A 23892-nucleotide genomic window follows, 5' to 3' on the forward strand; every position below is an offset into this window, starting at 1 on the left:
AGAGGTGATTTCATAGGGTTGTTTGCTGTATCCAGTGGTTCTCAGACTGTGATCCCCCAGCCAGCACTATCGGCATTGCCTGGAAACTTGTGCAAATTATCTCGACTTTTCAGACCTTTAGGTGATTCTGATAGAGCTAAAGTTTGAGAAGCACTGCCATATAGGTCTATCTTCATTTTTATTATCTAGCTTGGGTAGGCATGTTAGTTTGGAATAATGTTGTATGGGTCTGAACTTCCTATTGTAAGTGACAGAAATCCAACTTGAATTAGCTTAAGCAAAAAGGAATTTAAAGGCTTTCTTAGGTGGGCTGGGAGATTATTGTAGTAGCTTACAGATTCAAAGCAATAGTTGCAAAGAATCAGGGCCCTGGGGGTTGAAACTGTTTGTCTCTGTATGACTTTGTCCTGTTTATAGATCCTAGACAAGTGAGAAAGATGGTCACAGGAGAGCCCCAAGTTCACATCCTCTGAGCTTAGCAACTCCAGAAAGAGCTGCTTTCTACCATTCACAAGGCCATCCCTCAACCGTTACGTTAATGAGAATGAAAGTCAATGATTGACCTAGTCTGGGTCTTATATCTAAGTATAGGAGGAAATAGAATGGGAAAGTGTGCTACTTTGGCAGCCTAGTTCACTGCTAGATAATAGGGTTGCTTTCAAAGTATCGTTATTTTTATTTTTATTGTTATTTATTTATTTATTTATTTTGAGACAAAGTCTCACTCTTGTCTCCCAGGCTGGAGTGCAATGGCGAGATCTCGGCCCACGGGAACCTCTTGCCTCCTGGGTTCAAGCGATTCTCCTGCCCCAGCCTCCTGAGTAGCTGGGATTATAGGCACCTGCCACCACGCCCAGCTAATTTTTGTATTTTTGGTAGAGACGGGGTTTCACCATGTTGGCCAGGCTGGTTTCGAACTCCTCACCTCAGGTGATCCATCCACCTTGGCCTCCCAACGTGCTGGGATTACAGGCGTGAGCCACCACTCCTGGCCTTACTGTTGTTTTTATGGGTATAGAGTCTCTGTCACCCAGGCTAGAGTGCGGTAGCACATTCATGGCCCGCTGCAGCCTCTACCTCCCAGGCTCAAGTGATCCTCCAGCCTCAACCTACTGAGTAGCTGGGACTACTACCACACCTGGCTATTTAAAAAAATTTTTTATAGAGTTAGGGTCTCCTTGTGTTGCCTGGGCTGCTTTCGAACTCCTGGCCTACAGTGATCCTCCCACCTTAGCCTCCCAAAGTGTTGGGATTACAGGCATGAGCCACTGCACCCAGTTGAGGCTTAAGTATCTTTGAAAAACAGAAAGTGAAATGTAGAGGCTTATAGAACTACAAAATGGAACATGCTCAAAACCTTATATTATTTGTTAGCTACTCTTTTGTTAGAGAGTAATTAACTACTTCTTTAAAAGTTTAGGGTATCTTAATATGAGAGTTAATGCTTTAGGTTTATTATTTTGTACGAAGTTAATTTTTTTGTCACTATAAAAATGTATTATAGGAGGTCTGGAAAATACAGAGATATAAAAGAAAATTACCAGCCGGGCGCGGTGGCTCACGCCTGTAATCCCAGCACTTTGGGAGGCTGAGGCAGGCAGATCACCTGAGGTCAGGAGTTTGAGACCAGCCTGGCCAACATGGCAAAACCCCGTCTCTACTAAAAATACAAAAATTAGCCGGGCGTGTTGGCAGGTGCCTATAATCCCAGCTACTTGGGAGGCTGAAGCAGGAGAATCGCTTGAACCCGGGAGGCGGAGGTTGCAGTGAGCCGAGATTGCGCTACTACACTCCAGCCTGGGCAACAGAATGAGACTGTCTCCAAAAAAAAAAAAAAAATTACCTACTGTTTTGCTAACCAGAGACAATTACACTTTGGTGAATTTCCTCTGCATATGTTCTTGCATAGTTATGACTGTATTATGATGTTAATTTTTTCTTTGTTTTGACCAGTGTTAATTTATAACTTTGTGTTGGGGTAATGAAAACATAATCTTAGTCAATATAGATTCCACCAAGTTGTATGATTTTAAATCTTGTTTTTTCATTTAACTCTACAAGTTAAAGGATGTGTTCATTTTAAGTTTCTTGGCATATAACAACATTAAATAATTTTGCTTGTTAATTGTTCACTTGATGGGCAAAAATGGTTTCTTATGTTGTGTCATTAATTACTAATAAGTTTGAGCATTTTTTGTTGAGCTAACTACTTTTCCTTTTTGTGAGTTCCAAGTTCTATATCTACTTGTCTATTAACATCTTAGTGGTTTTCTTATTGATTTGTATGAACTCCTTAAAAGTGCTCTATTTTCTTTAAATGGTTTTCTAGTTTGAGTTTTAAAGGTTTTTTTTTTTTTGACACATAAGCTTATTTTGTGTATTCAAATTCCATCTGGCTTTTGATAGGTTGTTTTCTTTCTCTCTCTTTTTTTTTTTTTTTTTTTTTTGAGATGGGGTCTCACTTTATTGCCCAGACTGGAGAGCAGTGACAAGATCATGGCTCACTGTAGCCTCAACTTCCTGGTCTCAAGTGATCCTCCTACATTAGCCTCCCAAGTAGCTGGGACCACAGGTGTGTGCCATGATACCCAGCTAATTTTTTGATTTTTTTTTTTGTAGAGATGAAGTCTTGCTATGTTGCCCAGTCTGGTCTCAAACTCCTGAGCTCAAGTGATCCTCTTTCCTTGGCCTCCCAAAGTACTGGGATTACAGGTGTGAACCACTGTGCCCAGGCATTTTCTTATTTTTAAGTTTAGAAATTCTCTGCTTTTAGAGATCTGATAACCATTCTGTTGTTGCTATTTGTTTTACTTTGTTTTGTTGATTATAACTATTTAATCCATCCTAGAATTCATTTTGAAACATGATGTAAGGTAAAGATATTTATTATTTTTACGATAGTTTTGAATTTTTATGTAGGCTCTGTCATTCTTAAAATATTTTCAAGCTATTCGAAGAAAAATACCATCTTAAGCTGCTTTTTAGTTATTTCTGTAGGCTAACGGTTTTTAATTCCTTGTGAGATTTAAGGACAAAATGAAAGATGACAAAAAAACTTTAGTGACAATATATTTTAGCAATGGCAAAATAACCTCTTTTCTGACAAATCTAAACTCTCTTATCAGAGTTAAAAGTTTAGACAACATTTGTGATTAGCCTTCTGTTAACAGTGAAAACATTTGTATTTTCTGCAAATAGCATTTTTCCATGAAGAAAATTAGAATAGAAGTCTGTTTAAACAGAAAATTCTAGACTCTTCAGACAGCTCAGGCTTTTCAAAAAGCCTTGTGCTTTGGCAGGAGCCCAGGAGAGGAAGTGTCTACATCTGCTACATTCTAGAAGACTTCCCCAAATCACTGTGAGGTAGCCAAAAGAGCAGTGTATTTCATTACTGTGTGGTTCTGGAAGTATCTGGAAGTTTGCAGCAAACTTGAGGGAGGAGACTAAGGAGTACTTCCAGTTTTTGTGGTGATCTATTTTTATTGAGATTCAAGTTAGGGGGCAATGGGGTTATTTTTTAGCTCTTGTAGAACGGGGAGCTTTCAATTTGAACTTGAGCCTTTTGGTTTAGCTCACGTCACATAGGAAGACGAGTCAGAGGGGCCTGCACAAAGAGAAACAGGTTGACAAGTCAGGGTAACTAATGGGAGCCTGTTACTGGGGCAAACTATACTGTAATGGTAACTTATTCTCCTGTAAGGTAGTAAGAAAGACAAAGTTCATGTTTGTAGGGGAGAAGGAGCAAGAGAAGAGTGCTAGCAGGGCATCTGGGAAAGTGAGGTAAAGCCTTTCTGTTGGTTAGTTTATATCCTCATCTGCCATGAAGAATCCTCACTAGAAAAGACGGTGCTATCATGGATATAGAGGAAAAACACAAATGGGCTTTGCTGCCAGGTTTAAAAAAAGAAAAGAGGCCATAGACATGTCTTAGGCTAAGTTTTTTTTTACATAGAACACAGTTGATAAGAGAAACAAAACTGAAGTCTGGGTCCTTTGAGAGAAAATACTAGTTTAAATGGACATGGCTGTTTATTCGTTTTGGATTCTCTACAATTAAAAAAAAAAAACGAAAAACAGGCACAGTGGTACAGACCTGTATTTCCAGCTACTCAGGAGGCTGAGGTGGGAGGATCATTTGAGCCCAGGAGTTTAACTTGGACAACATAGCAAGACCCCTGTCTCTTAAAAAACCAAACTAAGTCAAACCAAGAGAACAGTGTCATTGCAATATAATTCATATACCTTATAATTCACCCATTTAGTATTCATGATTCAATGGTTTTTAGTACTTTCACAGAGTCATTCCACCATCAGTCACCACAGTCAATTTTATTTTATTTATTCATGTTTTTTAGAGATGGGGTCTTGCTATATTGCCCAAGCTGGCTTTGAACTCCTGGGTTCAAATGATCCTCCTGCCTCAGCCTCCCAAGTAGCTGGGACTCCAGGCACCTGCCACTGTGCCTGGCCAGTCAATGTTAGAACATTTTATTGCCCCCAAATCTACAACTTTTGATTGAATTTATTTTAAAAAGTTAAGCTATATAGGAAAAAGATGGGCTGGGTGCCGTGGCTCACACCTGTAACCCTAGAACTTTGGGAGGATGAGGCGGGCGGATCACCTGAGGTCAGGAGTTTTGAGACTGTCACACACACACACACACTATATATATATATATAAAATATATGAAAAAGATGGAACAAATTAGGAATTTTAAGGATTAACAGAAAGCTCTGAAATATTTTTCCTTTAAAATGTATTCTAACATTTTGAAAATGTATTGGTAATATTTAATATTTAAATTGATAAGTTGGTACATTTTTATGGGAAAGTCATAGGATAGGTCTAAATCACAGAGAAAACTTATTTTTCAGGCTATATGAAAAAGCCACCTACTATTCAATTACTCTAATTAATAGTGACTAAGGAGAACAAACTCAGCTTGAATTTTTAAGCATAAATTATCAGGTGATAACAAACATACATTTTTCTCTAATATGGGTGCATTGGCTCACACTTATAATCCCAGCACTTTGGGAGGCTGAGGCGGGTGGATAACTTGAGGCCAGGAGTTCGAGACCAGCCTGGCCAACATAGCAAAACCTTGTCTCTGCTAAAAAGACAAAAAGTTAGCTAGGTGTGGTGGCACACACCTTTGGTCCCAACTACTTAGGAGGCTGAGGCATGAGAATCGCTTGAACCCGGGAGGTGGAGGTTGCCGTGAGCCAAGATCACACCATGGCACTCCAGCCTGGGCGACAGAGACTCTGTTTCAAAAGAAAAAACCACAAAAAAGAAATGTCATGGTAGTACTCTCATTATATGAAAAACAAGATAGTAGCTATTATTAAACAATTGATAACAACTAACATCAATTTTATGGGCAACCTTGGAATCTTTTACTATTTCATAGAAATAATAGATAAGGAACTTTTCCTTCTCTTTGTATTTTTTAAGTAATGGCTGCATTTCTCTCTTTCTTTTGTAGGTGTGTGATCCTATAAAATTAAGTCTTCCAAGATGATCTGGTATATATTAATTATAGGAATTCTGCTTCCCCAGTCTTTGGCTCATCCAGGCTTTTTTACTTCAATTGGTAAGTCTTACTACTTGTTGATTTTTGTTGGTTTTGCATTTTTTAATTTCCATTTTTTAGTGTTTTAAAATCAGCAAAAACAAATACAGTGTGTTCCCAGAGTATAGGTTTATTCCCTGCCCCCTGAAAGGTCCTTTTTTAATAATTTGACATTTTCTTTATTTTTTATTACAAAAATGATACATATTGAAGTTAAAATAATGCATATACTTAGTCTTTTTCAGTGCACAGATAATACAAGTAATATACTGCATATATATCTAATCTGCTTTTTGCACTTAATCTACTGTGAACACAAGTTTTTTTTTTTGTATTATAACTTAAAAAATATTTTATCATTATTATTTTGAATAGAGACAGGGTCTCACCATGTTGACCAGGCTGGTCTTCAACTCCTAGCCTCAAGGGATTCTCCTGGCTGGGCCTCCAAAGTGCTGGGATTACGACAGGCATGAGCTGCCACGCCTGGCCCATAAGTATTATATACTTATGACTCTTGATTCCAGCATATAAAATGATGGGTTCTTGCATCCTGTTATAAATAACAGATTATTTGAAACTTTTTTAGTGTGGCTTTTATTTATTAAATAAAAATTTAATTCTAATTAGTCTCAAAAACAAAGGTAAGGTAAAGGGGAACTAAAGAAGTAAAGGTAAAGGTGAAGAAACATTAATCTTTGGAAAGTAGTGTTGATTTGCAATTTAAAAATACATTTGTAGATATAAAGACAATTTGCTAGCACAGTCTAAAGCTTGCAAAATTAAGTGGCTTAAAAATTAGAACTGGAACAGTTGATTAGAAAAGTTTTTGGCTTTATTTTGGTTTATCTGGTACAAAGGAAGAAAAGATAGTCTCCAGCATATCTGATTCATGCCAGTTAAATTGTCTCATAGAATGAAACAGTCTCAATCATTCTTATTCTTAACATACTTGTGTTGAAGGATATGAGTATTTGATAACCTTCTTCCTCTTCTAGGTCAGATGACTGATTTGATCCATACTGAGAAAGATCTGGTGACTTCTCTGAAAGATTATATTAAGGCAGAAGAGGACAAGTTAGAACAAATAAAAAAGTAAGCAAAATGTTTGCTTATTATGACTCTGACTCAACCTGGATGTTTTCTTTCTCAAGCTAAAATATTCTTTAAGTAGAAATGAAACCCGTTTTTGAGTCTTACAAAGCCAGTTGAAATGGCTAAAATAGGAGTATAGAGAACAAGTTAGGCTTGGGTCAACTTTCACATGGAAGAATATGGGTTGAGATAAGAATATGGATAGATACCAGCCGGATGCGGTGGCTCATGCCTGTAATCCCAGCACTTTGGGAGGCCGAGGAGGGTGGATCACTTGAGGCCAGGAGTTCGAGACCAGCCTGGCCAATGTGGTGAAACCCTGTCTCTACTAAAAACACAAAACTAGTCGGGTGTGGTAGCATGTGCCTGTAATCCCAGCTGCTTGGGAGGCTAAGGTGGGAGAATCACTTGAACCCGGGAGGTGGAGGCTGCAGTGAGCCAAGATTGTGCCACTGCACTCCAGCCTGGGCTACAGAGCGAGACTCTATCTCAAAAAAAAAAAAAAAACAGAATATGGATGGATACAGGAAGCTGACTGATACATTTTTTTTTTTTTTTTTGCAACAGTCTTGCTCTGTTGCCCAGGCTGGAGTGCAGTGGCATGATCGTGGCTCACTGCAACCTCCACCTTCCAGGTTCAAGTGATTCTCTTGCCTCAGCCTCCCAAGTAGCTGGGATTACAGGTGTGCGCCACCATGCCCGGGTAATTTTTGTATTTTTAGTAGAGACGGGGTTTTGCCATGTTGGCCAGGCTGGTCTCGAACTCCTGACCTCAGGTGATCTGCCCTCCTCAGCCTCCCAGAGTGCTGGGATTACAGGCGTGAGCCACCGCACCCAGCCTGACTGATAAATTTTAAAAGTATTGCTAATATCTTCTATCCTCCTCTAACCTCTTAGTCAAGCCACCTGCTGCAGCAATTTTCCAATTCTTCTTATCCTTTACTCCCATGGTTCCATTGTAGAGATTATAGTGATGGTATCGTTAGTGTTATTTAATTGATACAGTTTTTCTCAAATATGAATTTATTTTTAATTGACTCATGTTCATAGTTAATCCTGACCTGAGAATTCCTGTCTTTTATTTAATGAGTAGCTAAGTGTTCAGTTTTTCATTTTAAGATATAGTTTCTAGAAACTGGATGTAAAGATTTAGTATAAGTTGATTTAAATGAACATGTAATTGAATTTGGGTTGGGCTAATTTGTAGTTTGTAATAATTAGTTATTTGGCCCTGGGACCTAAGTCTAAAATTTTTAGACTTTTACTGGAGGGATTCAGTCACAACTTTTACTAAGACAGGGAGGTTCCATTTACTGTAACCATTTGGGAGAAACAAAATTAAAACAAAAAGTCCTATAGTTGTATTGATTCTGCCAAGAGGATGTCGCTTTTTAAAGAGACCATATAATTTTACTTTAAAAAGAAACTACAGGTATAGTTGAACTCAAAAACTTCTAGTCATTTTTTTCTGAGCATTTCATTAAATTGTGTTTTTCCCTATGAAATATAAATATTCGGTTTTTATGTTTTACATCTGTAGATGGGCAGAGAAGTTAGATCGGCTAACTAGTACAGCGACAAAAGATCCAGAAGGATTTGTTGGGCATCCAGTAAATGCATTCAAATTAATGAAACGTCTGAATACTGAGTGGAGTGAGTTGGAGAATCTGGTCCTTAAGGATATGTCAGATGGTAAGTCTGAAGAGATTCCTGAGTAAGGTAATATTGCCACCATATGTAGAAATAATAAAATTAATGATAAATTCAGTTCCCAGGAAACCAGTTCAGTTCAGTGTTGTAACTGGATTATGCCTGGGTGCATTTGGTTTGAATAGAGTTAATTTAGTCAAAATCCTGAATTCTTTGATTAAAAAAGAAGTAATTTATTTTTTTTGTTGACTTTTGTTTTGAAATCTGCAAAAGTGAATAGATTATTTGGCATATAGCTTCATTTCTGAGGGTAATCATTTTTATTTTAGGATTACCTTCAAACTTTAAAAATTTATGTCTTTATCTGCAATCAATTTTAAAAAATGTTGGGAGTGTTACTATAAAGAGAAGTATTAGCTGTGTTCTATCTAGTATTTTGAAGTTTAGAATTAGTTTGCTCAACGTGGACGATCAAACTGAGGCTGCAAACAGTAAAAATGAGTAAGTGATACAATACAATTTGTAGTTGGAGCGTTGAAATGTTTTAGATACTTTAATAACAGACATAGAAGACTAAATCTGGACTTTATTAAGGAGGTAAAGGGATTATGCCTCGCCCCCCGCCGCTCCTGCCCTGCCCTGCCCTGCCAAGAAAAGAAGAAGAGAGAGACGGAAAAGAGCTGAGCTAGTTGTGTAGATAAAATACTCCAAGGGTACTTACCAGTGTTTGTAAGCAGTGAAGTAAACTTATTATGCACAGGGATCAGGAAGCCTTGAAAAGAAAAATATGGCAAGTACTTGTGAATACTTCTTTACTGTGAGAGGGCAATGCCTGTGATTATTTTCTGTACCGTATAACACCTTGGGAACTTTTTTTTTTGGAGACAGGGTCTCACTGTCTCACTGTTGCCCAGGCTGGAGTACAGTGGCACAATGGTGGCTCACTGCAGCTTTGAACTTCTGGGCTCAAGCAATCCTCCCACCTCAGCCTCCTCAGTAGCTAGCACTACAAGCATAGACCACCACGCCAGGCCAATTTAAAAATTTTTCTTTCTTAGAAACAAGGTCTTGCTATGTTGCCCAGGCTGATCTCAAATTCTTGGCCTCATGTGATCCTTCCACCTCAGCCTCCCACAGCGCTAGGGATTACACGTGTGAGCCATGGTTCCTGGCCCCTGAACACATTTTTTAAAGGAAATCCATATATTTATTCTCAAGTAATGAACTAAGTTGTTTTATAATGTGAACCTTGGCACTTTGTTGTTTTAATCTGTAGTAGTCATTCTATAATGCTATGAGAGAGTATATATATTTTAATTTTTCTTAGAATTTTGTTTGTAGCATAAGAAATATTATAGCCTTCTATAAAACTTGTAAAACTTGCTTGTAAAATTCCATATAGAGATTGCAACTGAGAGTTGGTCGTAAAACTAAAAATATTGTTGGGAACAGAGCAGGTCAAAACTCCCATGATTGATCTAATAATGGAATTATACCAGTAAAAAGCCACTGCACTTCAGCCTGGGCAACATGGCAAGACTCTGTCTCTAAAAAGAGACAAAACAGCATAAAAATATGCTTGATATAAACTCTAGCCCTCTTCTAGTTATTTGTTCATTTGTACATTTTCATTAACATAAAAATGCCTGGTCTCAGCCAGGCACGGTGGCTCACGCCTGTAATCCTAGTAGTTTGGGAGGCTGAGGCCGGCAGATCACTTGAGGTCAGGAGTTCGAGAGCAGCTTAGCCAACGTGGTGAAAACCCGTCTCTACTAAAAATATAAGTTAGCTGGGCCTGGTCGTGGGCACCTTTAATCCCAGCTAGTCAGGAGGCTGAGGCAGGAGAATTGCTTGAACCGGGAGTCAGAGGTTGCTGTGAGCCAAGATTGCACTGCTGCATTCCAGCCTGGGTGACAGAGCGAGACTCCATCTCAAAAAAAAAAAAAAGGGCCTGGTCTCTTGCTGTTCAAAATACGTAGCTGGCTGGACACAGTTGCTCATGCCTGTAATCCCAGCACTTTGGGAGACCAAGGCAGGTGGATCGTTTGAGGCCAGGAGTTGGAGACCAGCCTGGGCAACACGGTGAAACCCCGTCTCTACTAAAAATACAAAAATTAGCCAGGTGTGGTGGCACATGCCTGTAATCCCAGCTACTGGGAGGCTGAGGCAAGATAATTGCTTGAACCTGGGAGGTGGAGGTTGCAGTGAGCTGAGATCGTGCCACTGCTCTCCAGCCTGGATGACAGAGTGAGACTGTCTCAAAAAAAACAAAACAGTTGATTATAAGTTAATGAGAAGAGAGGGAAGTCTCATACCTAACTTTTATTCACAATGATACTGATATTAAAATTTTAAACCAATTTTTTGTTTCTTAAGGAGTGTTTAGCATCCATTTTTCTTGGGGTTATATAGTTATCAGTAATTGGTTTGATTTTTGCATACTTTATATAAATCCTCTAAGATTAGGTTTATATATTGTAAATTTTGGTTGATCAACATCATGTTTGATAATTAAACTGATCTAAATATATTTTAGTAAACTAGCTTGGCTGTTGATCTTAAATATATAATTAATATCTCTTCCTTCTCCTTGAAGAATTCCACCAAACTTTATATATTTACATATTTATATAATGTGTAATACATGGAAGAAAAAAACAACTTTAAGAGCACATATTTTACTTACCATCTGTTATCTGGAAGTATAATTGATTGTCAATGAATGTCATTTCAGACCCATAAATGTGTTCGTTTCTCAAACTTAGTGGATGCACTTTGTTTTCTTGCTGTGTTATATAACTAAAAACTCATAACTATTATGTTAGGTGATCTTTACCTGCTAATACAGATACAATTTATATAACAGCGTCACAGTCCTTAAGCAACACTAGGCTTTTGGAAGATTGAACAAGTTAGAAGTATGCCAAGTCTTATTCAGTGTATTTAATTTTTTCTTGTTGAGTATGTAGAACTTTTCATGGTGTGGTAGAAAATAATAAAATAGATTTTGAACAATCCTTATTAAGTCTCTTTATGGGAAGTTTATGAGGTTCTACAGTCTTTTTTTTCTTTGATTTATCTATTTCAAGGCTTTATCTCTAACCTAACCATTCAGAGACAGTACTTTCCTAATGATGAAGATCAGGTTGGGGCAGCCAAAGCTCTGTTACGTCTCCAGGATACCTACAATTTGGATACAGATACCATCTCAAAGGGTAATCTTCCAGGTAAGATCATTCTTCCATTCTATAAAATACCTATCACCTAGCTTCTCTGTTGAGTCCATTAACACAATGTTAGTATAAAAAAGACTTGCATTTTAAGATTTTAAATTGTAGTTTGTTTCATAGCCTTCGAAGACTAAAGAATCACCTTCCCTTTCTCTTAGGGCTTAATAGTTACGGGTATGCTTCTAGCTTCTAGCTTGTTACTCTGAAAGCTTGTATTGATAGAGACTAACTTAAGTAGGGAATTTTAGTGTGTAAGGAAAAGAAACTATCATTTCACCAAATGATTTTATTCAGAACACCTAATACTATTTGAAAGCTTTGTATGTAAAGCTATAAGGGAGTTGACAGTCAAAGTTTATATGTTAAATAATTAAAAGCCAAGATGTTTTGGGTATCCACATATGTTTAAAGTGTTCCATAGTATGGAACATCCTACTTTCTGACCTATTTTTGGCAAAGTCCTCTTTTTAAGTTACAGTTGCTTTCATGATAATTTACTTCTGCCGTCCCTCACTTTTTCAAAGTTTGTGACTCATTACCACTACTATCTCCTGTTATTGTCAGCTGCAGAAATAAAATATGTTGTCTGTGTCTTCACATTGAAATTGATTTTCTCCGTAAGAAAAAATCAGTGGGATGAGTTGTTAATCAGAATGTTTTCTTGCTCATCTCCCTTTATTTGAGGTGAAGGTATCCGTTGGTAAAAACTAAACATGGTATAATAGTAAATAAAATTTCTGTTAAGCTGGAATATAATTCCATTAATTTGAACTTCCAAAAATGTACAAATTTGCAAATTTTCAGTTTCTACTAATATTATACATTATAACGCTTTTGATAAGATTATAACCTTATTTTTAAAATTGGTTTCAGGTTTTAATAGATATTAAATACTTAATATGTGCCAGCTATTATGTTAGGTACTGGGGACACATAATGAACAAGACATACACTACCCTTGCCATTAGGATATTTAACATTCTTACAGTATAGTAAGATGAGTGCTTGGATGGGAGAAATTCAGGATACCATATGAGCACATCAAAAGAAACCTATTGCTGGACCTCATAAGGGATGTAAAGGAAGAATTCCTGGAAGATACGCATTAAAAAAAGTTGAGATCTAATGGACCAGGAATTAGCCAGAAAAATGGGGGAGAGGGAGACAGGAGTGGGTGTGGGAAAAGTGTTTCAGACAGAGGGAACATGTAGAAAGGTCAAAAGGAGAGAGCATATCATATTCAGATAACTAACATGTAGTTTGTATGGCTTAATGTAGAGTTCAAGAGGTGAATGCACCAGGTGGATATGGGGGTTTGGCTTTGTGAGAGTAGTGAGAGCTGAGACTAGAGAGGTAAGCAGAAGCCATCTCTTGGAGAGCTTTGTAAGCCATGTGGAAGAGATTGAACTGTCCTGAGTGCAGTGCGGAGCTATTAAAAAGTTTGTAAGGGAAATTTATGATTTTTCCTTTTAGAAAACCATTCTGGCTGCCGAATGGAGATTGGGTTGGGGCCAAGGGACGAAGAACCAGGGAGGAGGCTGTTGCAAATATTTAAGTAAGAGGTGGTAGTGGATAGATTATCAAGCTACTTATTAGAGTAGAATCGTAGAATTTGATGATGTACTTGATAGGAATTTCTGGCTTCATCAACTGGATAGATTCCATTTAACAAAATAGGGCTGGCATGGTGGCTCATGCCTGTAATCCCAGCACTTTGGGAGGCTAAGGTGGAAAGGATCCCTTGAGGGTAGGAGTTCAAGACCAGCCTGGGCAGCATAGCAATTCCCTGACTCTACAAAAAAATGAAAACTTAGCTGGGTGTTGTGGTGCTTGCTTGTAGTCCTAGCTATTTGGGAGGCTGAGGTGGGATGTATTCACACTGCTATGAAGAAATACCCAAGACTGGGTAAGTTATTTTAAAAAAGAGGTTTAATTGACTCACAGTTCCGCATGGCTACGGATGTCTTAGGAAACTCACAATCATGGCAGAAGGCACTTCTTCACAGGGTGGCAGGAAAGAGAATGAGGGCCAGCAGGGGAAATGCCAGGTGCTTATAAAACCATCCTATCTCATGAGAACTCACTGTCACAAGAACAGCATGGGGGAACTGCCCCCATGATGCAGTTATCTCCACCTTGTCCTGCCCTTGATAGGTGGGGATTATTACAATTCAAGGTGATATTTGGGTGTGAACACAGAGCCAAACCGTATCACAGGAGGATCACTTGAGCCCAGGAGTTCAAGGCTGCAGTGAGCTGTGATCACGCCACTACACTCCAACCTGGGCAACAGAGTGAGACCCCTATCTCAAAACACAAAAAGCAAAAAAGAAAACATCCCACCTCAGCCTCCCAAATGTGTGGTGGTGGGTAATAAATGTTATTTAGATTACTATATGTGTTTTGTTTAAAAAATGATTATATTCCCATCAAAATGGTCCTGAATATTATTTAACCCTGATTTCACTGTGTTTAGTCTTAGGGGCAATATTCATTCTTTCTCAGGTGCTTTTTATCTCCTTGTTGACTTTTTTCCTCTTTTATCACAGTTTTGGGCTACTTCTTATTGACTTTTCTTTCAGGCAAATTCCTTATAAGTAGAATGACTGAAATTTCCTAATCACATTATACCCTATAAGTGGTAAAAATAATAGCATGAATACTAGCGTAAGAGTTTTTAGGCTCCCCCAACCCAGATTATTTTCTGTTGTTAATAGTCAAATATCACAAATGTGTTCGAAGGCTTCTTGTGCACCTTCCCTTGTTTAGAGGTAATGACTGTTCTGAACTTGGTGCGTATCCTGTCATCTTTTTATACTTTATCATATATATTTTCCATTGTATTGTGTTTTTAAATTTTATGTCAATAGTACATCATACTCTATTTATCTTTCTTTTTTTTTTTTAAATTTTTTTTTATTGATCATTCTTGGGTGTTTCTCGCAGAGGGGGATTTGGCAGGGTCATAGGACAGTAGTGGAGGGAAGGTCAGCAGACAAACAAGTGAACAAAGGTCTCTGGTTTTCCTAGGCAGAGTGTTTGTGTCCCTGGGAACTTGAGATTAGGGAGTGGTGATGACTCTTAACGAGCATGCTGCCTTCAAGCATCTGTTTAACAAAGCACATCTTGCACCGCCCTTAATCCATTTAACCCTGAGTGGACACAGCACATGTTTCAGAGAGCACAGGGTTGGGGGTAAGGTCACAGATCAACAGGATCCCAAGGCAGAAGAATTTTTCTTAGTACAGAACAAAATGAAAAGTCTCCCATGTCTACCTCTTTCTACACAGACACGGCAACCATCCGATTTCTCAATCTTTTCCCCACCTTTCCCCCCTTTCTATTCCACAAAACCGCCATTGTCTTCATGGCCCGTTCTCAATGAGCTGTTGGGTACACCTCCCAGACGGGGTGGTGGCCGGGCAGAGGGGCTCCTCACTTCCCAGTGGGGGTGGCTGGGCAGAGGTGCCCCTCACCTCCCAGACGGGGCGGCTGGCCGGGCGGGGGGCTGACCCCCCACCTCCCTCCCGGACGGGGCGGCTGGCCGGGCAGACGGGCTCCTCACTTCCCAGTAGGGGCGGCCGGGCAGAGGCGCCCCTCACCTCCCAGACGGGGCGGCTGGCCGGGCGGGGGGCTGACCCCCCACCTCCCTCCCGGACGGGGCGTCTGGCTGGGCGGGGGGCTGACCCCCCACCTCCCTCCCGGATGGGGCGGCTGGCTGGGCGGGGCGGCTGGCCGGGCGGGGGGCTGACCCCCCCACCTCCCTCCCGGACGGGGCGGCTGGCCGGGCAGAGGGGCTCCTCACTTCCCAGTAGGGGCGGCCAGGCAGAGGCGCCCCTCACCTCCCGGATGGGGCGGCTGGCCGGGCAGAGGGGCTCCTCACTTCCCAGTACGGGCGGCCGGGCAGAGGCGCCCCTCACCTCCCGGACAGGGCGGCTGGCCGGGTGGGGGGCTGACCCCCCCACCTCCCTCCCAGATGGGGTGGCTGCCGGGCGGAGATGCTCCTCACTTCCCAGACGGGGTGGCAGCTGGGCGGAGGGGCTCCTCACTTCTCAGACGGGGCGGCCGGGCAGAGACGCTCTTCACCTCCCAGACTGGGTCGCGGCCGGGCCGAGGCGCTCCTCACTTCTCAGACGGGGCCGCCGGGCAGAGACGCTCTTCACCTCCCAGACGGGGTTGCGGCCGGGCAGAGGCGCTCCCCACATCTCAGACGATGGGCGGCGGGGCAGAGGCGCTCCCCACATCTCAGACGATGGGCGGCCGGGCAGAGACACTCCTCACTTTCTAGATGGGATGGCGGCTGGGAAGAGGCACTCCTCACTTCCCAGGTGGGATGGCCGCCGGGCAGAGACGCTCCTCACTTTCCAGACTGGGCAGCCAGGCAGAGGGGCTCCTCACATCCTAGACGATGGGCGGCCAGGCAGAGACGCTCCTCACTTCCCAGACGGGGTGGCAGCCGGGCAGAGGCTGCAATCTCCGCACTTTGGGGGGCCAAGGCAGGCGGCTGGGAGGTGGAGGTTGTAGCGAGCCAAGATCACGCCACTGCACTCCAGCCTGGGCGCTATTGAGCACTGAGTTAACGAGACCCTCTATTTATCTTTCTACAACCTTTTTTTAGCCTAGTATTTTCAGTAAATTTATCTGTGTTGATCAGATTCATCTAACTGCTAATGTGGTATTGTATAACATTATTTATTCATTCTTCTGTGGATGGATGTACATTTAGATTTTGTCCAATTTTTTGCTTTATCAAATGAAGTTTGATACATCTTTGTTGATTTCTTTTTGTGGCCATGTACTCACGTGCAAGTCTTTCTCTTAGGGTATAAGAAATCATAGGGTATTTGGTTTTTCATCATACTTACCAGATGTGGCCAGATTGCTTTCCAGAGCATGTATTTATACTGTCACCAGCATTGTATGAGAGTTCCCATTTCTTCATATCCTTGTCAGCTCTTGGTTTTGTCAGACTTTAAAAATTTTAGCAATCTGGGTGTGAAATGGTGGGGGTGAGGGAGGAAGGATGCATCTATTTTAAATTTTCTTCAAACAAAAAAGTCAGAGAAATGCTTAGTGAATTTATATTGATGCCACATCACTCCTTGATTAGTTTCATCTGTTTCTTTTGCCTCTTTGGGCCTATCTTTTGAAATGCTTTGTTGGTATTTTAATGAAAAATCTGATAGGTTACATGCATTTTGACATCAGTGTTGTCCTTATAGTTCTTAAGGACTTCCTTCAGTTTTCAGATTGTTTGTTCCCAACCCTGATTTGTTGAATAGATCCATATCTGCCAAAGATATGCTTTTTTTTAAGCTGTGATTTTTTTTTAGGGGGTGGGGGTCAGTAATAGAAAATGTCATATGTATAAAATTCAATTTGCTTCATGTGGAAGTTGAATGTTCACCCTTCTGGTCACTTGCATCACTGTCTTGGTAAGTTAATAAGGTAACTATAGCAAACAGTAGATTCTCCAGACATCTCTGGAGCTCACTCAGCTATGAGTGTACCACACTGCCTCAGAGGTGGGACATTAACTTCTAAGTGTGTGCATTTTAAACATAATTATCCCTTACAAATTAAGTTTTGATCCATTAAGTGTTCTTGTGAAGTGCAAGAACTTTTGGATTACGTGTCTCTCTCAGTTTAACAGATGAACCATAAAAATCTATTTCTTTTTCTTTTTTTTCTTTTTTGACATGGAGTCTCACTCTGTTACCCAGGCCGGAGTGCAGTGGCGCAGCTCGGCTCATTGCAACCTCTGCCTCCTGGGTTCAAGCGATTCTCCTGCCTCAGCCTCCCAAGTAGCTGGGATTACAGGTGCCCACGACCATGTCCAGCTAATTTTTTTATTTTTAGTAGAGATGAGGTTTCACCGTGTCAGCCAGGCTGGTTTTCAGCTCTTGACCTCAAGTGTTCTGTCCACCTCAGCCTCCCGAACTGCTGGAATTAAAGGCATGAGCCGCTACATCCGGCTAAAAATGTATTTCTAAATAATGTTTTTCCTATAGTGCCTATGATATTATAGTTTATTTTCTTTCTTTTCTTTATTTTATTTATTTTATTTTTTTGAGACAGGATCTCACTCTGCTATCGCCCAGGCTGGAGTGTAGTGGCACAATCACGGCTCACTACAGCCTCAACCTCCCAAGCTAAGGTGATCCTTCTACCTCAGTCTCCCAAGTAGCCAGGACTACAGGCATGTGCCACCACAAGCAGCTAATTTTTGTATTTTTTGTAGAGACAGGGTTTTGCCATGTTGCTCTGGCTGGTTTCGAACTCCTGAGCTCAAGCAATCCACCCCCCTGCCCCACAGCCTCCCAAAGTGGTGGGGTTACAGGCAAGAGCCACCGTACCTGGCCCGATATTATAGTTTCTATTGTGACAATAAATTAAGAGACTCTTTAGTGTTAGTTTACTTTCAATTTGGTTTATTATATTCAATTTGGTATGTTCATGTCAGTCATCCATGCCTCTTCCTTTGAACCAAAGGAATTTACAACTTATTCTTGTTTCTCATCAAACTCAGTTTGCTTTTTATATGAAGCTTTTTACAGTCTCTTTCTGCCCATACCACTTTCCTTATTTCATTTTCTTCTTTGTTTTCTTGCCTACTTTTTCCTCTCATGTTCTCTACTTTGGAAACAGCCTTCCTTTTCAAATGCTGCATTACTTTTGATTTATTTTAAAATCAGATTCCCAGGCAGTCTGCCTTTAATATTGTTAATAGATCAGTAGGTAAGACAAGCAGAAATACTTTACCAAAGCAGAATAGCTAAAAATCTTCTACTGTCTCTGCCATGCATGTTCAAATAATGTTGCCAGAATATCAAGTCATGTAAAAAAATATTATTGGTGCTATCTGCATGGATTAATGGCATACTGTCATCTTATGTGTTTTGCATGTCCCTAAGAGAAACATTTATAATTGCTGCATTATGAGCTCATCTTCTCAGTTTACTAGTTCTCGTAACCGAAAAAATAATAGCATTGTCAAAATTTAATATGCATCTTTAGTTTCTGGAACTAACTCATGTTAAACTATTAAGAAGTTAGTTTCTTAGCATCTGCTGTTGTTGGACTATGTCCATCCAAAATTTAGGTGGTGAAACTTAATGGCCAGTGTGATGGTATTAAGAGGTGGGGCCTACAGGAATGGGATTTAAGGCCCTTATGAAAGAGGCTTTATGCAGCCACTAGCTCTCTTGCCCTTCAGCCTTCACCATGTGAGGACATAGCATTCTTCCCCTCTGGAGGATGCAGCAACAAGGTGCCATCTTGGAAGAGGAGAGCAGCCCTCACTAGACAATTGAAACCGCTGGTGCTTTGAATCTTGGACTACCCAGCCTCTAGAACTGTGAGAAAATAAATTTGTTTTTTTATGAATTATCCAGTCCTTGGTATTTTGTTATGGGAGCATAAATGCACTAAGATAGTATCCTTTCCTAGAGTGGAAGGCGGGATAGAGAATTATTTAAGAGAAAAACATCAAAACGTGGGTCTTCATCTTAATTTTAGGAGTATACTGATAATCAGTTACTGCCTGTAAGTGACTAATGGGGGGCCAGAAAAAAAAAGTGAATGGAGATGATTGTATGATTTGAATATTTGATTATATTGGGTCATGTGATCCTCCAGTGCATACACCTCCAAGCTTGGACTCTGTTTGATACTGGAATTCAACAGCTCATTGTCAGACCAGGGCATGCTTTTCTGTAGTCTGCAAATGTCTGATCACTAGCAAATCGTGCCCATAACTTTACTTCTTTTGATTTATTTCTCATAAATTCCTTTTCTGTTAGCATCTTTTTAAAAACATATGTGACCACCATTGGATAGGTTATAGCTAAGTCCGGTTCTGGCCATTTTAGTGACTCTTTGAAGTGTATTCAATCAAAATTTATTAAAGAAACCACCATTGTGTTTGTTTCTCTACCAGTTTTCTTTGTGATGTTATCGGACACTTAATAAATATATACAGTTTTATGTGTTTTATCAGAGAAAATGTAGGCTAGTCTGTCTTTGACCAGTAGTTTCTGGTCAAATACAATATTATACTAGTATAATATTGACTTAGTCTCAGAACTGTATATTCTGAGAGAAATGTTGTTGGAGAAGTCATATTTTCTTGTGTAGGCTTGTTGTTGTTTTTTCACATACCTGTCTTTTTTTTTTTATAGTGTCAGAAAGGGAACTATGTGATTTTCTGTGTAACAGCATAAAAAGAGCCCTGTAGGACATGACTTTCTCCTTTTTCCATTATTTATAAAACTTCTTTTATTATGGAAAATATCAAATGTCACACATACACAAAAATAAAGGTAATAACATAATGAACCTATGCCATCACCAAGCTCCAGACATTTTAAACATTTTGTCATTCTTGGTTTATCTACTCCTTCCACCCTTTCTTTCTGTCATTTTTGTTGGAGTATTTTAAGAGCAAATCCTAGACATCATGTCATTTTATCCATAAATAATTCAACATGCATATCTAACTGATCAGGTCTTTATTAAAATTTATTTTTTTGAGGCAAGATTTCACTCTATCAGCCAGGCTGGAGTGCATTGGCATGATCATAGCTCACTGCAGCCTTGAACTTTTGGACTCAAGCCATCCTGCTGCCTTAGCCTCCTGAACAGCTGGGACTATAGGTGCGTGCCACCACACCTGGCTAATTTTTAAATTGTTTGCAGAGATGGGCTATTGCTATGTTGCCCAGTCTGGTCTTGAATTCCTGGCCTCAAGTAGGTCTTTGTAATTTATTTTTAATTTTTTTTTAGAGACAGGGTCTCACTTTATTGCTCAGGCTAGAGTGCAGTGATACCATTATAGCTCACTGCAGCCTTGAACTCTTGGGCTCAAGTGTTCCTCCTGCCTTAGCCTCCCAAGTAGCTGGGACTATAGGTATAAGTCACCTGCGCCCAGCTGGTCTTTTTAAAAAAGTAACATAACCACTATCTCCCTGCTTAACAAATCGACAGTATTTCCTTAATATAATTTAATACTCAGTCAATATGATTTCTCTGGTGATCTCAAAGTTGTTGTTTTACAGTTGTATTTTTTTAAATTATGTCTGTTAAGTCCCTTTTATTCCCTTTATCTTTTTTTTTCTTTCTCTTTATGACATTGGTTAGCTGGGGAAACCTAGTCATATGTTATGTGGAATGTTCCACATTCTGGAGTTGACTACTTTGGTGGTTAACATGTTCCTTTAATGCCTATGTTTCCTACACACTGGTTAGAGCTTGTGGCTTGATTAGATTCGAGTTAAATTTTAAAATTAACTCCATAGGTGGCGCTATGAACTTTCTTTTGAACTGCGTGAACCAACACCTAATGTCCTGTCCCACTTTTTATGATGCTGATTGGTGAGTGAGGTTCAGGTGATGAGAGCCTGATCCCTCCATATAAAGTTCTCCTTAAGTTTTATCTACTGGTTTTGGCAGCCTTTGATGATCATTGCCTAGAACCACTATTTCATTAGGGGTTACAAAATGATGATTTTTTTTCATTCCATTATTCCTTTTACTTTTATTAACTGGAATTCTATAAACAGGAACGTCCTTCATGAACCATTTGGTTACCCTGAACTATATATAGGAAAGGCAGGGTAAGTCTATAATTAGTCTTCTTTATCAGTTTTCAGAGTAATGAGTTGGTGTCCTAACCATTTTTAGTAGTGATCTGTAATTTTCATGACATATCATGAATATGGATTTTTTTTTTTTTTTTTTTTGTATTTCAGCCTATTCAGTATTACTTTGATCTCAGATTATCCCATTTTAGGCCAGTGGGGAGCATCTTTAGATAGGCTTGTTTTTTTTAATTGACTGTGTTATTATTCTTTGATAGAGAGGAAACTTCCTTGCTTTCTGGCACAGTTTTTTTCCAGGTTTCTATTCCAGAGTAGGAACCAGGCATTTCTTCAATGAGCCTTGGCCCTTCTTTTTCCCCCCTTAAGAGATAGGTTCTTGCCATGTTGCTCAGGCTGGAATGCAGTGGCTATTCACAGATGCAATCATGGTGCACTACAGCCTGGAACTCCTGGGCTCAAGTGATCTTCCTGCTTCAGCCTTCTGAGTAGCTGGGACTACAGGTTTTCCACTCCTTGCCTGGCAAGGCTTGATTGCTTTGAACAGGGATGACATTTAAGCAGCAGAGTCTAGCTAGGTTCTAGGGGTGATTATTGCTATATAGTTTGTCATAAACAGAGACAGGAAATATGTAAGTTCATATTGTTCAAATTGAAAACCACAGGGTTTATATTTATATCTCTTTTCTTTTGAAAATTTGGTTCCTAAGGATATCAACATGATTATTCTTTTATTCATACTATTAACTCATACTATTTTATTCATACTATTAATAACATTAAGACTACTGAATACAGTTTTTTGTACTTTATATCCTTAAAATATATCACTCTAGATATGATCAGTCAAAATCTTGTTTTAAAGACATCTGAGGTAATTCATTTCTCTTTGTGGCTATGCCCTTAACATGTTATACAGTTGAGTTCATTTATTTCATTTCCTCAGATTTTTAGGGATTGTCCTCGTTTTTTCTTTTGATTCATTGTTTTCATTTGTTTGTTTTAGAAACAATATCTTGTTCTGTTGCCCGGCCTGGAGTGCAGTGGCATGATCATAGCTCAGTGCAGCCTTGAACTCCTGGGCTCAAGGGATCCTCCTGTCACAGCCTCCCAAATAGCTAGGCCTACAGGCATGCAAGTACCACCATACCTGGCTATTTTTTTTTATTTTTTATTTTATTTATTTTTATTTTATTATTATTTTTTTCAGATGGAGTCTTGCTCTGTCGCCCAGGCTGGAGTGCAGTGGCGTGATCTCAGCTCACTGCAAGCTCCGCCTCCCGGGTTCACGCCATTCTCCTGTCTCAGCCTCCTGAGTAGCTGGCACTATAGGCGCCCGCCACCATGCCCGGCTAATTTTTTGTATTTTTAGTAGACATGGGGTTTCACCATGTTAGCCAGGTTGGTCTCGATCTCCTGACCTCATGATCCACCTGCCTTGGCCTCCCAAAGTGCTGGATTACAGGCGTGAGCCACTGCGCCCAGCCTTTTTTTTTTTTCTTTTTTTTTTTTAAATATATTGTCTCATTATTTTGCCTGGGGTTGTCTTGAACTCCCTGGCTCAGGAGATCTTCCTGCCTTGGCCTCCCGAAGTGTCAGGATTACAGGCTCTAGCCGCGATGCCCAGCCAATTTATTGTTTTTAATTATGTAAAACTTTTAAATTCTTTGACAGTCCAAACTAGACTAATAAGGTACATTAATAGAAGTCTCACTTTCATTCTTATACTTTTCAACCTATTCCCTTCCTTTTTCTATGTGACCATTTTGTTAGTTTTACTATTTCCAGTTTTTTAAAATACAAGCAAATATATATCTACTCCTATATTCTCTCAACATAAACACAAAAGATAGCATACTGGCTAGGTGTGGTGGCTCACACCTGTAATCCCAGCACTCTGGGAGGCCAAGGTGGGTGGATCACCTGAGGTCAGGAGTTCGAGACCAGCCTGGCCAATATGGTGAAACGCCATCCCTACTAAAAATACAAAAATTAGCTGAGCGTGGTGGTGGGCACCTGTAATCCCAGCTACTCAGGAGGCTGAGGCACGAGAATTTCTTGAACCTGGCGGGGCACGGAGGTTGCAGTGAGCCATCGCACCACTGCATTTTTAGCCTGGGCAACAGAGTGAGACTTCGTCTCAAAAAAAAAAAAAAAGCATACTATAAATACTGTTATGTACTTTGGTGCTTTAATTTATTGACATACCCCAGTCATTACTTCATGTATAGAAATCCTCATTTCTTTTTATAGCTACGTGTTATTACTCTATTTTGTGGAGGTTCTACAGTTTTTTTACTTATTGTCAGTAGAGGATGATTTATTGGGAAACTTAGAGATGGAAGCATGGTCTTCCATCTCTCCACCGTTAGTCCCCAGACCCATGACTTAAGTGCCATAGGGAAAGGATGTACATGCTCTGTAGGGACAAAGGCAAGCTCCAGAACAGGCAAGAATGCTATGCGTGTCATAGCCTGTAATTTTTGTGATAACATCAAGGTTGCTTTGCTCTAAAGGCAGGATTTATAGTGGGTACATGTTCCTACACTAAGGACAGCAAGTAAAGTAGAAATCAGCAGGCATTTGTGGGACTGAGGTTAATCAAAAGTGAACATGGTAGATTAGCATGCAAGATGGAGTCACTGTTGTCTTCACACCCATCAGTTTCTACTTTATTCATCCCATTTCTTAATAACCATCTAAAGATTGCCACCCTGCTAGAGCGCGTCCCATGACCATCCCCTT

General features: G+C 40.0%; 1 protein-coding gene across 4 annotated transcripts in view; it reads left to right on the forward strand.

Annotated features, from left to right (window-relative positions):
* P4HA1 (prolyl 4-hydroxylase subunit alpha 1) overlaps window positions 1–23892 on the forward strand; it is a 90394-nt gene that overhangs the window by 16346 nt on the left and 50156 nt on the right. For all 4 annotated transcript variants that reach the window (XM_019034557.4, XM_019034556.4, XM_063709734.1 and 1 more), the window contains 4 exons: window positions 5490–5597; window positions 6575–6671; window positions 8212–8363; window positions 11411–11548. In XM_019034557.4, the coding sequence (XP_018890102.1) occupies window positions 5522–5597; window positions 6575–6671; window positions 8212–8363; window positions 11411–11548 (463 nt within the window). In that variant the 5' untranslated portion in view covers window positions 5490–5521. The remainder of the gene's footprint in view (window positions 1–5489; window positions 5598–6574; window positions 6672–8211; window positions 8364–11410; window positions 11549–23892) is intronic.

This window comes from Gorilla gorilla, chromosome 8 (genome assembly GCF_029281585.2).
Source record: "Gorilla gorilla gorilla isolate KB3781 chromosome 8, NHGRI_mGorGor1-v2.1_pri, whole genome shotgun sequence".
Taxonomy (NCBI): Eukaryota; Metazoa; Chordata; class Mammalia; order Primates; family Hominidae; genus Gorilla; species Gorilla gorilla.